The 21,173-nt window shown below is 46.5% G+C and overlaps 1 protein-coding gene across 1 annotated transcript in view; it reads left to right on the top strand.

Moving 5' to 3' along the window:
• EIF4G3 (eukaryotic translation initiation factor 4 gamma 3) overlaps positions 1 to 21,173 on the top strand; it is a 382,496-nt gene that overhangs the window by 326,845 nt on the left and 34,478 nt on the right. The window contains 4 exon segments of the mRNA XM_043531915.1: positions 10,732 to 10,847; positions 13,177 to 13,349; positions 18,183 to 18,308; positions 19,402 to 19,483. Of these exon segments, the coding sequence (XP_043387850.1) occupies positions 10,732 to 10,847; positions 13,177 to 13,349; positions 18,183 to 18,308; positions 19,402 to 19,483 (497 nt within the window).

Genomic DNA, 21,173 nt, shown 5'->3' with positions numbered 1-21,173 from the left:
AGCAGCAGGATGTGGTCATTTTAGAAATAACTATTTTTGTTAGATATTGTGTTTGTGTTAATTTTTGTAAGGTGCCAAGGTAATGGACACAACTAAGGAATAAAAATGGGGCTGAGTCCTGGTTGCCCAGTCACCACCTTGCTGTCTTTGCACCTTCTCAACAGTTGAGACTAGCCACGATGCTTCTGTTAATGGCCCCAGGATGGAATGCTGAGGCATAGCATTTTCAGTGGAAGGCCTTTAACTCTCAAACTTTATCTGCCTGGGCCAGAACCTATGAACTATGTGAAGGGTAACAAGAAGGGTTTCTACAGGTATGTTAGCAACAAGAAGAAGGTCAGGGAAAGTGTGGGACTCTTACTGAATGGGGGAGGCAACCTAGTGATACATGATGTGGAAAAAGCTGAAGTACTCAATGCTTTTTTTGACTTAGTCTTCACATACAAGGGAAGCTCCCAGACTGCTGCACTGGGCAACACAGTATGGGGAGGAGGTGAACAGCCCTCAGTGGTGAAAGAACAAGTTAAGGACTATTTAGAAAAGCTGGACGTGCACAAGTCCATGGGTCCAGATCTAACGCATCCAAGGATGCTGAGGGAGTTGGCTGATGTGATTGCAGAGCCATTGGCCATTACCTCTGAAAATTCGTGGCAATTGGGGGAGGTCCCAGACAATTGGAAAAGGCAAATATAGTGCCATATTTTAAAAAGTGAAGAAAGAGAACCCGGGGAACTACAGCCTTACTTCAGTCCCCGGCAATATCATGGAGCAGGTCCTCAAGGAATCCATTTTGAAGCACTTGGAGGAGAGAAAGGTGATCAGGAACAGTCCACATGGATTCACCAAGGGCAAGTCATGCCTGACAACCTGATTGCCTTCTATGATAAGATAACTGGCTCTGTGGATATGGGAAAAGCAGTGGATGTGATATATCTTGACTTTAGCAAAGCTTTTGATACAGTCTCCCACAGTATTCTTGCCAGCAATCAAAAAGGATGGATTGGATGAATGAACGATAAGGTGGATAGAAAGCTGGCTAGATTGTCGGGCTCAATGGGTAGTGATCAACGGCTCGATGTTTAGTTGGCAGCGGGTATCAAGCGGAGTGCCCCAGGGGTCGTTCCTGGGGCCGGTTTTGTTCAACATCTCTACCAACTATCTGAATGATGGGATTAATTACACCCTCAGCAAATTCGCAGATGATACTAAGCTGGGTGGAGAGATAGATACGCTGGAGGGTAGGGATAGGGTCCAGAGTAACCTATACAAATTGAAGGATTGGGCCAAAAGAAATCCGATGAGGTTCAACGAGGACAAGTGCAGAGTCCTGCACTTAGGAAGGAAGAATCCCATGCACCACTACAGGCTGGGGACCGACTGCCTAAGCAGCAGTTCTTCGAGTGCTTGCTCGTATCGATTCCAATTAGGTGTGTGTGCACCGTGTGCACGATCATCAGCAGATTTTTACCCCAGCTATACTCGGTGGGTCGGCTGATGCACCCCCTGGAGTGGCACCTTCATGGCGCCGGATATATGCCCCAGCCGACGCAGCACTCCCTCAGTTCCTTCTTATCGCCCGTGACGGTCGTTGGAACTGTGGAGCGCAGCGTAGCTGATCTCCACTTTCCCTAGCTTTCTCTCTTAGTACCTGTTAATAGTTGTAATTAGTTCTTAATAGTTGTTAACAGTTGTTTATACTTGTTAGTAGTTAGTTAGTGTAGTTAGATTAGTGTACTTAGTATGGTGGAGCGGAGTCTTCTCCCCCTCCCCTGTCTCGGTACCGGGGCCCATGCCTGGGTCTCTGGTCTTCAAACCCTGCTCAGCTTGCCTGAAGCCGATGCCAAGGGGAGACCCCCATGACTCTTGCCTAAGGTGTCTGGGGGAATCTCACCAAGCGGACAAGTGCCGCATTTGCAAAGCCTTCAAGCTGAGGACCAAAAAGGAGCGGGACTTTAGACTCAAGCAGCTCCTTATGGAGGCGGCACTTGGCCCGGTCCCTTCCTCTGCACACCGGGACTCGGCGTCGTCTTCGGTGCAGAGTGCCCCTGCAGCACCGACTGGTCTGGCACCGCGTTCGGACTCTGATAAAGACTCGCGGCGCGGGAAGGCCCCCCCCAGAACCTCCACCACCGCGGCACCAGTCCCTGTCTCCAGGCCAGAAGAAGAAGCAGCCCAAGCAGATCCCGACTGCTTCTTCTTTGTCGGTTCGGCAGCCACTGACACTTCCCGCACCGCAGTCGGAGCCGCTGGAGCGCACAGGACAAGTAATGGCTCCTGCACCATTGACTCCGGTGCCGCAAGGGCCGTCGAGTCCGGTGCATATAAGCTCCCCAGTGCACACCACGGTCAAGCTAAGGCTGCCCTCCATGCCGGAGACCTTCTCACAGAGCCGACTCCCCTGCAGCCGGCGGCACCTCTGGTGCAGGCGGTGCTGTCGAAGGGAAAACCGTCCCTGATACGACTACCGTCGCCGAATGAAGCAGGGCGGCACCAATCCCGGTCCCGATCTTGGTCCCAGCACCTTTCACAGCGTCGCTTGCAGTCCCGGCACTGATCCCGTTTCTCTCGCCGCGGTTGTACTCACGACGCCACCTCCGGCTCGCAAAGATCCGAATCGCGGTACGGCCAGTACCGATTGGACACTCTGCTCTGCACCGCTCCCAGTACCGGTCAGAGCAGCGCTCGACCTGGAGCCGATCCTGGCGCCGATCTCATCGAAGGTCACCGTCGAGATCCAGATCAGGCTTCCAGTACCGATACGACTGCAGGCACCGATAGACGTCTTGGTACCATTCTACATCACACCACCGGTCCCCGGCACCACGGCACCGTACAGCACTGGGGGACTCTGCACCGACAAGTTGGGCACCGCCTTGGCCGTCTCGCTCTGCCTCCACGTTGTCACGCTCACAAGGTGGCCACCACGCCCAGGACCAGGGCGAGGACGGTGCAGGCCAGTGGCAGGACGAAGGCCAGGACCTGGGCCAAGGACTTCCCCAGTGGTCTTTTTGGACCCCCGGGCATACCATCAGGCCCAAGGGATTGCTTCGGGGGCTTCCCATTCTGCCCCTTCGGAGCCCCGAGTACCGGAGGCCACTGTGTCTTGCCCCCCCGCCCCAGGGAGTTCTGAGGGGACTGCTCCAGCGCCAACACAGGCCCACACCCCTAGCGTGGTGGACCTTGGGCAACAAGTTCCTCCACATGAGGACCCCACACAGGATCCCTTAATCCTGGGGGTATCTTCCTCGTCCTCACCTGATGAGGCAGTGGAAGGGACTACGGTTTCGGGCCGTCCTCCTATGGGCCTCCGCTCACACCAGGAGCTGCTCCGCAGGGTGGCGCACAATATGAACCTCCAGGTAGAGGAGGTAGTGGAGGTAGAGGACCCAGTTGTCGACATTCTGTCCAGGGAGGCACGGTCCAGGATGGCCCTCCCATCATATGGACTATACAGGCCAATGCCAAGACAATCTGGCAATCTCCAGGCTCTATTCCACCTGTGGCCAAGGGGGTGGAAAGGAAGTACTTTGTCCTCTCAAAGGAGTACGAGTACCTCTACACACACCGCCAACCGTGTTCCCTTGTCGTGGCTTCAGTCAACGAGAAGGAACGGCACGGTCAGCAGGCCCTGGCGCCTAAATCGAAGGACGCTAGATGCCTAGACTTGTTTGGGCACAAGGTGTATTCGGCGGAGGCTTGCAGCTCAGGGTGACCAACCAGCAGGTACTCCTGAGCAGATACGATTATAATTTGTGGCACTCTATGAGAAATTCAAAGAGTTGGTTCCACAGGAGTCCAGAGAGGAATTTGGGCTCTAGTGGAGGATGGCAAGAAGGTGGCCAGAACCTCCCTGCAAGCTTCTCTGGGACTCAGCGGACTCGGCAGCTAGGACCCTGGCCTCGGGCATAGCCATGCGCCGCATCTGTGGCTGCAGATCTCTGGCCTTACCACCAGAGTTGCAGCAGGACCCTCCAGGACCTACCTTTTGATGGCAGGGCCTATTCTCAGACAAACAGACTCAAAGCTGCAGAGTCTGAAAGACTCGAGAACTATTATGCGCTCTCTGGGAATGCATACCCCAGTAACACAGAGAAGGCCCTTCAAATCGCAGCCTCAGAGGTCCTACCCTCCCCCTCGGCCAAGACAGGACTTCTTTAGAAGACGCTTGCCGATGGTGGTAGAAGACGACAAACTGACCACCATGCCAGCCAAGGCCAGGGCCCTCCCAAGCCATCGGCTGGGCCTAAGCAGAACTTTCGAAGATGCGCCCGAGGACGGAGCACCAGTCTCGATTCAGGATCCTTCCCGTCTTTCCAAGATTGTCTCTCCCATTTCCTCCGTGCAGGATCTCACATAACATCAGACGGTTGGGTCCTTCGCACGGTGGAAAGGGGTTACTCTCTACAATTTGCTTTCCCCCTCCCCCTCCTCCCACCCTCCTACCCCGTCTCTCTTCAGGGACCCTTCTCATGAGCACCTTCTTCTACAGGAGGTCCAATCACTCCTAGCTGTGGGGGCTATAGAGGAGGTTCCAAGAGAGTCAAGGGGCAGGGGTTTTTACTCCCGCTACTTCCTAATCCCCAAGGCCAAGGGTGGGCTTCGGCCCATCCTCGACTCTACGCGGACTCAACAAATTCATGGTAAAGTTGAAGTTCCGCATAGTCTCTCTCGGGACCCATTATTCCTTCCTTAGATCCTGGAGACTGGTACGCCGCCCTCGACATGAAGGACGCGTACTTCCACATTGCGATCTACCCAGCGCACAGACGCTTCCTTCGCTTTGTGGTCAATCAACTGCACTTTCAATTTACCGTCCTTCCTTTTGGCCTATCAGTGGCCCCCAGGGTGTTTACCAAGTGCATGGCTGTTGTGACTGCCTCCCTTCGTCGACAACGGATCCAAGTGTTCCCCATACCTCGACAACTGGCTTATTCGTGGCCACTCCAGGAATCAGGTGCAGTCTCTTGTCCAGCTCACCATGAACATGTTCAATCGACTGGGCCTCCTGCTCAATGTTGCAAAATCTACTCTGGTACCAAACCAGAGGATAGAATTCATAGGAGCAGTCTTAGACTCAGGCCTAGCCCTAGCACTTCTGCCGGAAGTACGCTTCCAATCCCTGGTGAGCATCGTCCACAGCCTCCAAAACTTCCCAACCTTGACCGTGAAAACATGCCTATGCTTCCTGGGACATATGGCCTCTTGCACGTATGTGACCATGCACGCCAGGCTGCTACTACGTCCACTCCAAGCCTGGCTATCAACAGTATACCACCCAGGTCAGGACAGCTTGAAGACGGTGGTTACCATCCCGCCAGGGATATTAGCCTCTCTAGGCCGGTGGCTGGACCCCAAATCAGTGTGCGAAGGAGTGCCATTTCAGGCCCCGCAGCCCTCCGTGTCCCTAGTCACGGATGCGTCATCCCTGGGATGGGGAGCCCACCTCGGGGTCCTCCATACACAGGGGCTATGGTTGGCAGGAGAGATATCCCTGCACTTCAACGTACGGGAACTCAGAGCTGTGCGCCTGGTGTGTCAGGCATTCTGAGAGCGCATTCAAGGCCGTTGTGTTGCAGTCCTCACACACAACACAACGGCCATGTTTTACATCAACAAGCAAGGGGGAGGCCGGTCGTCCCCCCTCTATCAGAAGACCACTCGTCTGTGGGAATTCTGTATAGCCCACTCAATCCATCTGGTGGCGTCGTTTCTCCCAGGAGTCCAGAACACCTTAGCAGACCACCTCAGCAGATCATTCCAGACTCACGAGTGGTCGGTTCGCCCGGACGTCATCCACTCTGTCTTCCTGAAGTGGGGCTTTCCCTGATAGACCTATTTGCCTCTCGCGAGAATCGGAAATGCCAAGTGTTCTGCTCTCTACAAGGACACTCTTCTGGTTCCCTGTCGGACACCTTCCTAATACAGTGGAAGGATCACCTGTGCTACGCCTTCCCTCCATTCCCGCTAGTCCACCGGGTCCTGCTAAAGCTGCACAGGGACAGAGCCCGTCTGATTTTGGTCGCCCCAGCATGGCCCAGACAGCACTGGTATACCACTCTCCTAGAGCTGTCGATGGGCACTCCAATTTCACTTCCGCTGTGGCCAGACCTGATCACTCAGGACCACGGACGACTGTCATCCCGACCTGCAATCTTTTCACCTCACAGCATGGATACTGCATGGCTAACTCGATCTGAGCTGTGCTGCTCTCGCTTGGTATAGCAGGTCCTTTTGGGAAGCAGGAAGCCCTCTACCAGGTCCAAGTACTTAGCCAAGTGGAAGCGTTTTTCCTGCTGGTGTGCTCAGAGTCATATAGGCCCGCTACAGGAATCATAGAATCATAGAATCATAGAATATCAGGGTTGGAAGGGACCCCAGAAGGTCATCTAGTCCAACCCCCTGCTCGAAGCAGGACCAATTCCCAGTTAAATCATCCCAGCCAGGGCTTTGTCAAGCCTGACCTTAAAAACCTCTAAGGAAGGAGATTCTACCACCTCCCTAGGTAACGCATTCCAGTGTTTCACCACCCTCTTAGTGAAAAAGTTTTTCCTAATATCCAATCTAAACCTCCCCCATTGCAACTTGAGACCATTACTCCTCGTTCTGTCATCTGCTACCATTGAGAACAGTCTAGAGCCATCCTCTTTGGAACCCCCTTTCAGGTAGTTGAAAGCAGCTATCAAATCCCCACTCATTCTTCTCTTCTGCAGACTAAACAATCCCAGCTCCCTCAGCCTCTCCTCATAAGTCATGTGCTCTAAACCCCTAATCATTTTTGTTGCCCTTCGCTGGACTCTCTCCAATTTATCCACATCCTTCTTGTAGTGAAGAAGGCATCAGTACCTATCATTTTGGACTACCTCCTGTCCTTAAAACAGCAGGGCTTGGCAATATTATCCATCAGAGTGCACCTGGCAGCTATTTTGGCTTTCCACCCGGCCGAAAACGGGTGTTCTCCAGTTGGGTCTTCTCCAATCCCATGGTCAACAGATTTCTCAAGGGGTTGGAGCGCCTGTTCCCACGAATTCAACAACCAGTCCCTACGTGGGATCTTAACCTGGTCCTCTCCAAACTCATGGCTGCTCCGTTCGAGCCAATGGCCACCTGCTCGCTCCTGTACCTTTCGTGGAAGACAGCCTTCCTCGTAGCTATCACTTCGGCAAGGCGTGTCTGAGCTCAGGGCATTCACATCGGAACCACCGTATACGATGTTCCATAAGGACAAGGTACAGCTGCGACCCCACCCTGCCTTCCTCCCTAAGGTAGTGTCTGCCTTCCATCTCAACCAGGACATCTTCCTCCCCATCTTCTACCCAAAGCTGCACGCCTCTCGACGGGAACAACAGCTGTACTCCCTGGACGTTCGCAGGGCCCTCGCCTTCTACATTGAGGGAACGAAACCTTTCAGGAAAACATCGCAGCTGTTCGTTGCTGTGGCAGACCGGATGAAGGGCCTTCCGATCTCCTCCCAGCGCATCTTGTCCTGGATCACATCATGCATCTGTGCGTGCTATGACTTGGCTGGTGTCCCAACTACGCACCTTACCGCCCACTCCATGCGGGCTCAGGCTTCATCTTCTGCTTTCCTGGCACACGTACTCATACAGGAGATATGTAGGGCAGTGACTTGGTCTTCGGTGCATACCTTTGCCACCCACTATGCGATAATTCAGCAGTCCAGGGGTGATGCTGCATTTGGTTCAGCGGTCCTTCGCTCCACGACATCTCACTCTGACTCCACCGCCTCAGTAAGGCTTGGGAGTCACCTAATTGGAATCTATATGAGCAAGCACTCCAAGAAGAAAAGACGGTTACTCACCTTTGTAACTGTTGTTCTTCGAGATGTGTTGCTCATATCCATTCCAAACCTGCCCTCCTTTCCCTCGGTCGGAGTAGCTGGCAAGAAGGAACTGAGGGGGCGCTGGGTCAGCTGGGGCATATATCCCGGCACATGAAGGCACCAGTCCAGGGGACACCTCAGCCAACCCACCAAGTGTTGCGGGGTTAAAAATCTTCCGACAATCGTGCACGCGGCGCACACACACCTAATTGGAATGGATATGAGCAACACATCTCGAAGAACAACAGTTACAAAGGTGAGTGACCATCTTTTCTGCAGAAAAGGACCTGGGGATTACAATGGACGAGAAGCCGGATATGAGTTAGCAGTGTGCCCTCGTTGCCAAGAAGGCCAATGGCATATTGGGCTGTATTAGTAGGAGCATTGCCAGCAGATCAAGGAAGTGATTATTCCCCTCTATTCAGCACTGGTGAGGCCACACCTGGAGGACAATAACTCCTCACTTAAAGTCGTCCCAGTTAACGTTTCGTTGTTACCCTGCTGATCAGTTAGGCAACATGCTCGTTTAAAGTTGTGCAATGCTCCCTTATAACGTTGTTTGGCACCTGCCTTCTTTGTCCACCTGTTGCAGGGAGAGCAGCTGTTGGAGCTGCTGGTGGGGACTTGGAACCAGGGTGGACCGGCAGGCCCCCATCAGCTCCCCACTCCCCTAAGTTCCCTGTGCGACAGCCGCCCAGCACGCTATCAATTGTCTGGCAGTTCAGCCGTCCCTCCCCCCACTGCCTCCTGATCTCTGCCTTTGAGCTGCTCCCTGGAGCCTCCTGCTTGCTGTGCAAGGGGCGGGAGGGGTGCTAATGTCAGGGTGTCCCCCTCCCCACCTCCCATCCACAGAGCAGGAGTGGGGACACCGCAGGACTCAGGACAGTGGGAGCTTGCTGGCAGCAGCTGCTGTCTCAGCTTGCTGATCTACTTAAAAAGGCAGTGTACTTAGAGTGGGGTCAGCTTACATAAAGGGGCAATGCACGTCTCTCTCTCACACACAAGGTGTGTGTCTCTGTCTCTGTCTGCCATGCTGTCTTCCCTCCCTCCATTCAGGCTGCCTTGTAGAGTGTGAGGCTACATTAACAACGTGTTAACCCTTGAGGGCTCAGCTGAGTGCTAGTTCATCATTTAGCAGTAAGGCATCCCCTGGGAAATATCCCACCCTCTGACTCCACTAGCTTAAAGTAGCATTTTTCAGGAGCATAACTACAAAGTTAAGTGAGGAGTTACTGTATTGTGTCCAGTTTTGCTCTCCCCACTACAGAAGGGATGTGGACAAGTTGGAGAGAGTCCAGCACAGGGCAACGAAAATTATTAGGGGGCTGGGGCACATGACTTATGAGGAGAGGCTGAGGTAACTGGGGTTATTTAGTCTGCAGAAGAGAAGAGTGAGGGGGGATTTGATAGCAGCCTTCAACTATCTGAAAGGGGGTTCCAAAGAGGATGGAGCTCGGCTGTTCTCAGTGGTGGCAGATGACAGAACAAGAAACAATGGTCTCAAGTTGCAGTGGGGGAGGTCTAGGTTGGATATTCGGAAACACTGTTTCACTAGGAAGGTGGTGAAGCACTGGAATGGGTTACCTAGGGAGGTGGTGGAATCGCCATCCTCAGAGGTTTTTAAGGCCTGGCTTGACAAAGCCTTGGCTGGGATGATTTAGTTGGTGTTGGTCCTGCTTTGAGCAGGGAATTGGACTAGATGACCTCCTGAGGTCTCTTCCAACCCTAATATTCTATAATTCTAAGAACTTCTGCTTCTTGAGAGGTGCTATGCACCTCATGTCCCACTGACTTCAGTTGTGGGTGTGTACTCTCAGGATCTGGTACGACTGAATCCCTGGTTAGTCGTGTTCTGACTATTTTAGATGCTTTCTAGGTTCTTACCACCATGGTGTCTAAGCACCAGTATTGGTTGTCTCTTTAGGCTGTGTCTATACTTTAACATTTCCCAGTGGTGGGAAATGGAGTGTAGACAAAGCGCAACGTCTTTACCACTGTGTCACCTAACCTTGCTCAGAGCAAGTCATGATGCCACAACAGTAGAAACATTGGTGGCTGTTGACACCTTGTCTGTGCTCAAGACCTGCTGTTGCTCTCTCCATTGGAGCTGAGCCAGTATTGGGAGAATACTGGGGAAATTTAAGAAAAGGTTCCATGTGTAAAAGCTTTGGATTGTGAGCCTTTTGGGGTAGGGACAGTGCCTTACAATTTGCATGGACAGTGCCTAGCATGTCATGAATGCTACTGCAATACAAATACTAAATAAAGGTCATAACTTGCAAAGCACAGTGCGAGCCCTTCTGTGTATTCAGGCTTTTCTCTGAAGTTAGTTTGAGGGGAGGCAAGTCCAGACCCGGAAGATTGGCTGGGGAGAGAGTCTTTGGGGGTTTGCTTTCTACTGTGGATTTTGGAATTAGGGAGATTGTCTTTGGTTTCTGACATTCACAGGCAACGTGCTGTAAATTTGCAGTATTCAGTGAGAACTGCTGTCACAGCTCAAAAATTAATTATTTCATGTTTGTAAAGTGCTTTGAAAGTATAAAATCCTACGTCACTGCCAAGCATTATGCTAACTGAGAAAGGTGATTTGCAGACATGGAGTTGAAAGACAAGCTAAATAAGAAATGATTAATGCCTGATGATCAGATCATGAGAAACTGGCAGAAAACAGAATCTAAACTGTTTATTTTACCCACACCCTGTCATACTTCCATATCAGCCTTCTTTCAGTCATCACAGCAGAGAGTGCCTATCAAGAGTTCTGTTCAACCAGCAGGAATGGCTGAGAGAGGAGACGTGAGGGATTTTTTAAATACTTTTTTAAAAATACTTTTTTTGGAACTGAAGATGACCTGTTTATCCAGTGTCTGTTTTCTCTACCTTATTACCAGCCAAGCCAGAAACTCCCTCAGCTCCAGTAAAAGACAAATCGTCACTGTCAGAAGAGGAAATGGAGAGAAAGTGCAAATCCATCATTGATGAGTTCTTGCACATTAACGATTATAAGGTAAACAGAATGAAAACCTCACCTTCCAGAAAGCCATGGAACAGTGGGATCTTTAGCATTTTTTCCTTTCCAGGAACAGTGTCTTTTTAAGCACCCTGTTCTTAGTTCTTTAACATAAACATGGGACCTGCTGGAATTTGGATAGAAGGGATCGGTGCACAATTTTAGCACAGTTCTCCGACTGTTCTGGTTCTTCCATTGCTTACGATAGAGGAAAAATAGTCCCCTTTGGGTATTGTATGTAGAAAGTTTTAGATATGTCTGTCATGACCATTGAGCAGCACTGTTATAATAGTATGTCAATGCTGGATGTAGAAAGCTAGGGAAACTAGACAAAGTTTAATTCACTTATAAGGAACCCGTTGTTCTGATCTCAAGGAAGATGAAATAATACATATTGAACAAAGTTCTCCAGAGACAGTAAATGTTGAGAATTATTGAGCAACTGTCATCACTCCATAGTTAGGGTTGCAAATGAGTTTCCTTTGAAGCTGGATTTTGGCCTCTCCTGTAAAATCCAGAAGTATATTGTCCTCAGAATTGATAGACTAGGTCTGTCGCACATTTTTCGGCAAAGTTTCAAGTGACTAGGATGAGGGATTCCTGAACTGACATCCTGCAAATAGAGTCATTAAACACAGTTCCCAAATTCTTCTAAAATTTTGTAGCCAAAAAAACAGGCAGGAGAGGTAAATCCTATTGTACAGGACTCAACTTATCCAAAAGCTAGCTCTCAGGACAAATATTTGGCTTATTAAAGTCTGATTTCATGAGTTAATAAAATTTGATTTAGTGTTGTCACCAGGGAATATTTGCTTAGTATCTTAGTATAGATCATCTGAGGACTGCTTACTTTAAAAAAAAAAAAATCTCCAGTCCTTTACTTTTTTTTTTTTTTTTTTTTTTTTTGAGATATACCTCCAAGTTTACCCATTATAAGGCATTTTAGTTTCTATGGTCACTAATACAATGAAACGGTTTGTTGTGGCTGGATATAGGAGTATGCTTTTTCTGATTTTCTCAGGATATTTCTACGGAGGCAGAGTTAAAGTAGTTTGGGTTCTTGTTTGAGAAGTGCAGCCATAACTGCATTTCCTAAGGGTTAAACATTTGAGGTTGGTTATTATAGGTTTTGTTTTATGCTTTTTAGCTCCAACATTCTTGAAATGTAATAGGCACTCCAACCACTGGTATGTGCCTACAACCTTAACTTCACCTTAACAGAGTTTTGATGTGGCACATATCAGTAGAAACACCCTGGTTCTTCATGTGTTTAACCACAGTGTTTACTTTGTAATCAAATTAAAACTCAGATTTAGCTTTGTGGCATCCTCTAGTGACAGCTGGGATGTACAGCCATGGACTCAGCAGTCCATTGTAAAAACCCTTAGTCACATTATCCTTGTTTTTGTCAGGCAGTAACATACACCTGATTTAAAACTATGGCCTCAACATGGAGTCTGGGACTACCTTAGACTCTGTGACCTGTGGAAAATAGCCACCTAGAAAGTCCAGACATTCATCTGGGGCTACAACGGAGGGTATGATCCAAGATAAAGGGCATTTAAATGTATTGAGTCATAAAGAGTCCACTGAAGTCTACTGTGTTTGATTTAAACATTCAGTTGAAGAGCTTCTTCTCTGATGATAGTGCAGATATTAGAAGTATGGTGTTACTGTATTTCTCTCTGACTATTCTTCAGAGTATTATACTTGTGTATTTTATAAAGTGTGGGTACCAGAATGTAGGAGCTGTATATAGAGGAAATGTTGCATTTGCCAAATATGATTCATATATTTTCTGCTTCATTACATGGCATGTTTTCATAACATAGGAATTGCCACACCAGATTGGACCAGAATTCCATCTAGTCGAGTATCCTCTCACTGAGGTGGAACAATGTTTTAGAGGAAGAGGCGAGAACCTTTCTAGAGGACAATAATAGAATACCCTGTCCATTGAAGAATTTTCTTCCTAGCACCTGTCAGTTAGCAACTAGTGTATTCCCTGAAGCATGAGTATTTAAAAATTCTATTAACTGTAACTATGGTCACTCTGATCTGTATAAATATCAAATACTTGTTTTTGTTGTTTTTTTTTTTACCCCTACTGAGTTCTCTGCCTCAGGGATGTCTTGAGGCTTTGTTAATTATGCACCCTCACCTTTCAGTTTCCCTGAATGACAAAAGTGTATCAAAATAATGTATTGACTTCAGCCAAAAGAATTAAGTGTTGTGGACTTCGTTTTAGTGAAGAACATTCTCCTGCCTTGCATGTCTTGATGATTCCCAGAATTCAGATAAATGATTCTCTGTGTTGTTTGAACAGGAAGCAATGCAGTGTGTGGAGGAGTTGAATGCACAGAGTCTGCTGCCCATTTTTGTGCGAGTCGGAGTGGAGTCTACTCTCGAGAGGAGTCAGATCACCAGGGATCACATGGGCCAGTTACTACATCAGTTGGTGCAGTCGGAAAAGCTAAGCAAACACGACTTCTTCAAGGGGTTGGTATTCTGCCATATGAACACTTCAATTAGATCGCTAATTTCTTTTTGTGTTAATTTCAAAACATACTCCTTGTATTGGGGGATACCCCCTTCCCAGCTTCCTGTGAGAGCAACAGTGTCCTACAAGTTTCAGAGTAGCAGCCGTGTTAGTCTGTATTCGCAAAAAGAAAAGGAGTACTTGTGGCACCTTAGAGACTAACCAATTTATTTGAGCATGAGCTTTCGTGAGCTACAGCTCACTTCATCCGATGAAGTGAGCTATAGCTCACGAAAGCTTATGCTCAAATAAATTGGTTAGTCTCTAAGGTGCCACAAGTATCCTACAAGTATCCTTGGTGAAAGAGGATTTATATTTGCCCATTGAGGAGTCTCGTATAACTGGGGCAAGGGGTGTGTTAAATCAATATTTGAGTGAAATTAATGCTTGCGAAAGGTGCCATATTGGCAGCTCTTTAAACTAAAGTCCTCCATCTATCCACAGAATAGGGATAGTTCTTGCAATAACAAGACAGGCTTCACTCATGCAGGACCCGCTGCCAGTGACTCAGCTCTGATTTATAGGGACCAACTCTGGAGATAAGGGTAGTATGGTGCCAAATGCAGTTACGTTGCTTGTGATGTGGACACCTGTCCTCTAGGAACTGAAGATAGACCACCTCATTGGTCACTGAACAGGTGTTAAGATTGTCATATGGTAACTGCATCCAGATCACACTGACTTAGCCTAGATTTGAACCTGTTGCACAAAAGTAAAACGAACCATGTATCCCAATAAGAGTACCGTAAGCCAGCCAGTACCCCTCAGGGATCATAATGTAATGATTAAACCAGGAATAACTAAGAAAGTAGTGCTCAGAAATGACAGAATAAATTAATGTTTTTACATATTAAATGTTAGTGTCTGTAGCCACTTCCTGGTGCTTTTATTTGAAAGGTTGCCATATCACACTGCTATTTACTGCTTAGTGATGACGGTGTCAGCAAGTCTATCACTAACAGTGAGTTTTGACATCAAAAAAATCTAAAAGCTGATGCAGCTGGATTACATAACCTTGATTTATCAATAGACTTGGAAGGCCCTTTTGCTTCTATGACTAGTGGAGGCCAGATAGCTCATAGAGTAGAAACATTTGGTCTCCAAGTATAATGTGTGGTAAGTACACCTTCCCAGTAAATGGCTTGCTGCTGGACAAGATGAACATTCACTTTGGAAACACATACTGTCACCAAAACACAAAACTAACATAATAGGCTTTATAATACCTAGTTAAAATCTGTTGTTCCATGTGAGCCAAGGTAAAAAATACATACACAAGGGTTTAAATTGTGTGTGTGTGCGCGCACATGCAGTGACTTACAGATTCAGGATTACTCACATTGAGTCTGGTCTTCAGACCAGAAGAAGAGCTGTGTATCTTGAAAGCTTGTCTCTTTCACCAACAGATGTTGGTTCAGTAAAAGGTATTACCTCACCCACCATGTCTCTCTAATATCCTGGGACCAACACAACTACCACAACACTGTAAACTATAGTTTATCACACTTCATTTGATATTGATAACGAATCATAGAATATCAGGGTTGGAAGGGACCTCAGGAGGTCATCTCGTCCAACCCCCTGCTCAAAGCAGGACCAATCCCCAGCTAAATCATCCCAGCCAGGGCTTTGTCAAGCCTGACCTTGAAAACCTCTAAGGAAGGAGATTCCACCACCTCCCTAAGTAACGCATTCCAGTGCTTCACCACCCTCCTAGTGAAAAAGTTTTTCCTAACATCCAACCTAAACCTCCTCCACTGCAACTTGAGACCATTACTCCTTGTTCTGTCATCTGCTACCACTGAGAACAGTCTAGATCCATCCTCTTTGGAACCCCCTTTCAGGTAGTTGAAAGCAGCTATCAAATCCCCCCTCATTCTTCTCTTCCGCAGACTAAACAATCCTAGTTCCCTCAGCTTCACCTCATAAGTCATGTGCTCCAGCCCCCTAATCATTTTTTTAGCCCTCTGCTGGACTCTTTCCAATTGTTCCACATCCTTCTTGTAGTGTGAGGCCCAAAACTGGGCACAGTGCTCCAGATGAGGCCACACCAATGTCAAATAGAGGGGAATGATCATGTACCTCGGTCTGCTAGCAATGCCCCTACTTATACAACCCAAAATGCCGTAATGCCTTCTTGGCAACAGGGGCACACTGTTGACTCATATTCAGCTTCTTGTCCACTGTAACCCCTAGGTCCTTTTCTGCAGAACTGCTGCCTAGCCATTCGGTCCCTAGTCTGTAGCAGTGAATGGAAGTCTTCCGTCCTAAGTGCAAGACTCTGCATTTGTCCTTGTTGAACCTCATCAGATTTCTTTTGGCCCAATCCTCTAATTTGTCTAGGGCCCTCTGTATCCTATCCCTACCCTCCAGCGTATCTACCACTCCTCCCAGTTTAGTGTTATCTGCAAACTTGCTGAGGGTGCAGTCCACGCCATCCTCCAGACCATTAATGAAGATATTGAACAAAACCGGCCCCAGGACCGACCCTTGGGGCACTCCGCTTGATACTGGCTGCCAACTAGATATAGAGCCGTTGATCACTACCCATTGAGCCCGACGATCTAGCCAGCTTTCTATCCACCTTCTAGTCCATTCATCCAGCCCATACTTCTTTAACTTGCTGGCAAGAATACTATGGGAGACCGTATCAAAAGCTTTGCTAAAGTCAAGGAATAACACATCCATTGCTTTCCCCTTATCCACAGAGTCAGTTATCTCGTCATAGAAGGCAATTAGGTTAGTCAGGTATGACTTGCCCTTGGTGAAACCATGCTGACTGTTCCTGATCACTTTCCTCTCCTCTAAGTGCTTCAGAATTGATTCCTTGAGGACCTGCTCCATGATTTTTCCAGGGACTGAGGTGACTGACTGGCCTGTAGTTCCCCGGATCCTCCTTCTTCCCTTTTTTAAAGATGGGCACTACATTAGCCTTTTTCCAGTCGTCCAGGACCTTTCCCCCGATCACCAGGAGTTTTCAAAGATAATGGCCAATGGCTCTGCAATCACATCCGCCAACTCCATTAGCACTCTCAGATGCAGCGCATCCGGCCTCTTGACTTGTGCTCATCCAGCTTTTCTAAATAGTCCCGAACCACTTCTTTCTCCACAGAGGGCTGGTCACCTCCTCCCCATGCTGTGCTGCCCAGTGCAGCAGTCTGGGAGCTGACCTTGTTCGTGAAGACAGAGGCAAAAAAAGCATTGAGTACATTAGCTTTTTCCAATCCTCTGTCACTAGGTTGCCTCCCTCATTCAGTAAGGGGCCCACGCGTTCCTTGGCTTTCTTCTTGTTGCTAACATACCTGAAGAAACCCTTCTTGTTACTCTTAACATCTCTTGCTAGCTGCAACTCCAAGTGTGATTTGGCCTTCCTGATTTCACTCCTGCGTGCCTGAGCAGTATTGTTATACTCCTCCCTGGTCATTTGTCCAATCTTCCACTTCTTGTAAGCTTTTTGTGTTTAAGATCAGCCAGGATTTCACTATTAAGTCAAGCTGGTCACCTGCCATATTTACTATTCTTACTATTACGTAACTATGAGTTATTGTGCCCAAAGAAGTGGACTGTTGGTGAAATATTAGGATGTGTGGTATTCCTGTGGGGGAGGGGAGGGCGAGAAACCAAACGAATGCACTAGAGATAACTGAATGAGGATGGAGAGCCATGACATTCAGTGGACATGCAGCAAAATTGCTAAAGACTTGCTGTACTGTTCACCAAGACATGTTACCCTGAGATTCAGGGCCATGGTGTGAGAAAAGATCATAGCACAAAATCTAAACTAAGCTCAACTCTAGCGAGAAACTCTCTGCATGACAGGAAATAAACAGTCAAATTACTGGCAGAAGAGCTCAGTCAAACCCAGGATGAACCAGTACCAGAAGCCTTAATAAAGAAACAGGCATATGAGACAGCCACTCCTCAAAAACCATCCCTGAAACCAGTGAACAAGAAAAAGAGAATTCACCAGAATCCATTTAAAATGGATACCAGAAGACTGTTGAAGGCTCCTGGGAACCAGTGAATCATTGTGAATTTTCTGATAGAGGCACATTTATAATCCACCAGGTAAAAAGTGAGTGCCTGGCACCACTGATGAAACATGAAGCCGGTTCATTGATAATTTGTCATTGTGCTTTTGGAAGAGGTTTTGAAAATTCTGAAATCTGGATGGCAGTTTGAGAAAAGACCTCATAAATCAGCCATAGAGCCTAGTGTTTTGGAATGCCAGGTTCTCCTGCTAACCCAGCCAAGTGTACAGGTGATTTTCCTGAAAGAGAAAGATTGAACTTCTCAGGCCACATTCTGGTTTATTGACTATTTTCTTGTGTTGTGTTTTAGGCACTTGATGGATCACACCAGACTTAATCAAACATTGTTCAGTTGAAAGTCTTATACTATATTTTCTGTGTCCTCCCACATGTAAAATTCTGGTTGTTAGAGGTTTTGTATTTAAAAAAGAAAATGCTTTTTACCCTTACAGATGTCAGGACTGTTAATGAGCTCATTATTGGGTAATGGGAGTTTTAAAAATTGTTTTCCTGTATGTTTTGACTACCACCCTCCATGGCGCTCCATGGAGGGAATTTCCTCTTGCACATTCTTCCAGTGCTTCAGCATTTCCAAGAGGTAATTATGCTACACAAATACCTAGAGAGGATTGGATGGCATAACATTGGGCTTTTTTAATATAAATCAAAAGTATATAATGCAGGGTGGATTTACTTGGCAAAAAAAAATTCACTGAGATGGGAATTGGATTTAATATTTGGAGTTTCTCTTTTCTTCCAAAGGTTTTCAGACACCTTGGAGCTGGCAGATGATATGGCCATTGATATACCACATATTTGGTTGTATCTAGCTGAATTGGTGACCCCCCATGTTAAAGAAGGAGGAATCTCTATGAGAGAACTTATAACGTAAGCAATGCTATTTTTGTTTAGTGACCGTCATGCCTAAACTAGCCTGATTATGCTATAACATCTAAGCAGCATGACTTCTGTCAGTTGACTAGACAGGAATAATAAGAGACTCAGCGTGTGAGGGTCAATGTGAGACCTTGTGAGAGGTGTTCCAGAAATCAAATTTGCATTAATGTGGAAGCTCTGATGGTGCAAGAGCTTGCTGTTGTGCAGTCTTTCTTTCTTTCTTTCTTTTTTAAACGTTATCTACCAATCCTCTTCAGTCCCAGTTTTTTTTCTAGCTGAATTAAAAACCACCTAAAGTTGTAGGACCAGATTGACTCTCAGAAATATTAAGGCCCTGATCTTTTAAAGGGATGTGAATTTTGCCTTCATTTTCTGAAGATAAAGTTTTTCACGTATGATAATTGTGCCTAGAATTAATTACCACTTAGACATCTGTCTGATTACTGTTAACCAGGAGCACAAAGCTACACCCGTAAAAATGGAAAACCATTTTCAAAAATCAGAGCATTACTGTATTTTTATCATTTTCACCTTCAGTCACATTTATATTGCAGCAGGACAGATAGGCCAACCAGGCTTGGGCCCTGTTATTGTAGCACTATACTAATATCTAGAAAGCAACAGTTCCCTGCTCCTAAGAGCTTAAGGACAGGTTTTTAAAGGTACTTGGGCACCTAAATCCCATTGAAATCAAGGACCTGCATACGTTTAAAATCTAGGCCTTACAGTCTACAAGATTCTACAGACCAAATCCTCATCTCATCAAAATAAGTAGATTTGGCCCTATGTAAAAATAAGGTATAGGGGTGCTTTATTTGTTCCTGTTGTGCAGTTTTTCTAAGTTTTAGTCTAATATGGGCCCAATTCTGCATCAGTGACGTTGATCGGAGCTTTAACATTAACTTCAGTGGGAGCAAGGTGAGATCCCATATACAGAGCAGAAGTTAAAGCTGTGCAGTTTTCTGCATCAGCTTGATCCCCACCTCTCTCCTGCCCCGAATCAAGAGCTGCTTTTCACAGCAGTGTAACTTGTCTGAGACAATAAAATATTATAATAAAAGTATTTATTTCTGTTCCATTCCAGAGAATTTAGCAAACTGTTACTTCCTGTGGGAAGAGCTGGGGTCTTGCTTTCTGAAATATTGCACCTTCTATGCAAACAAATGGTAAGTATGCAAGGATACAACTTATAAATTGTGTTGGGTGCAGAAAGTAAATGGTCATGCATAAAGACAATGTGCTCGTATTCCCAACATTTACGTATAGGTGAACCTGTGCAAATAACATTAAAAACCTGCCTTTCCTTCCCCAGATTTCAAACCAAGCCTCATAAGATTCCAAAAAGTTGGGTTACCATTTTCTTATCAAATTTCCCTTTTGTAGGTACCTCTGCACCTGGCTTCTTCGAGAAGCTGGAGTGCTGAAGTATTGCAAGAGAACCATTCTCAAAGTATTTCTGGGCTGATCAGAAACAAGTACTGGCAATCTCACATAAGGGCCTGTTGTTGCAGACCTGAGAGGTTCTGGGAGTTCGGATAAGCTTCAAATGGCCATTCAGACTTCTGGGTGTTTATCCAAATTAAACCTGCAAACTCTTGAGATTCACCTGTCTCTAGGGATAGAGATACCTATTCACCATGTAACTTCTAAAGCTGTCTTACACATTTTCACAGTTGTCTGTGCAGACACCTTGGTAGTTTCCCTATAAGTATATCATATATTTAAATTTTTATTTCTAAGGTCAGGATAAATAATTCACTTTGCGTAGTCTTGTACGTTAAACATTCATCACCTCCTTTTTAAAGCATGGATTCAAATTAGGTCAGTTTTCCATGCAACAGCTCCTTAATGTAGCTAGAAGCTTATATATTATTTTTTAAAATAAATAATATGCTGCTTGTTTGGATTGTGTATTGCCATTTTCTCTATATCATGTGGGAGAAGAACAGGGAGAGGAGCCATGATCTTGTGATTAAAGCACAGCCTAAAGTCAGAAGATCTGGGTTCTATTTCTAGCTCTGTCAGACTTCTGGCATAACCTTAGGTAAATCACGTAAGCCAAAATTTTCAGTGTTGGGTGCCTAAAGTCAGGCATCCAACACCATATTTAGTCACCTAAATCTGAGGCTTGAGTCACAGAAATACTGAGCACAAGCAGCTCCCACTGACATCTATAATCTACCTCTGAAAATCAGGCCACATTTATAAAGTCTAACTTTAGACACCCAATAACTCATTTGTATGAGGATAATAATACCTTACCAAACATGTGTTGTGAGGCTTAATTCATTAATATTTGCAAAGTATTTTGAGATTCTTGGGTGGAAGGCACTAAAGAAGAGCTTATTACTATCACTATCTTCAGTATTGTTTATTATATATATAAACATTTTGGGGATTTCTAAAAAGTCAGGCATGAAGTCTACTGGACTGTCAGATGCAGAAGGTTGTACACATACGGTTGTAGAGGTAATTTTCTGTAGATTTACAATGAATTGTAGGATTCAAACTGTGACCTGGTTGTCACACACATGACCTTGAGGATTGATCTCCATACAAAAGATATCCATGTAATCATGATTTTTCTAAAGTAGACATGCTCTAACTTTATTCATGTAGAGGGGTGGAAAGATAAGTAATTTCTTACTAGGGCACAGCAAGTCAGTGGCAGAGCTAGGAGTAGAACCCAACGCATTTGAGTCCCCGTTCTGTATCATGTCCACTGGACCACACTTTTAATATGGTCACTTTATTGTAGATGATCTTTGGTCATGTTGTTGCAAACTCCATATATCACATCAAGCTAGCCATATTTATTACACATCATTGTGGCATCTGAGCATCTTACAAGGTACA

Source organism: Chelonia mydas, chromosome 18 (genome assembly GCF_015237465.2).
Source record: "Chelonia mydas isolate rCheMyd1 chromosome 18, rCheMyd1.pri.v2, whole genome shotgun sequence".
Classification (NCBI taxonomy): domain Eukaryota; kingdom Metazoa; phylum Chordata; order Testudines; family Cheloniidae; genus Chelonia; species Chelonia mydas.
The sequence above is the reverse complement of the archived record's forward strand: the minus strand, read 5'-3'. Positions and strand labels throughout refer to the sequence as shown.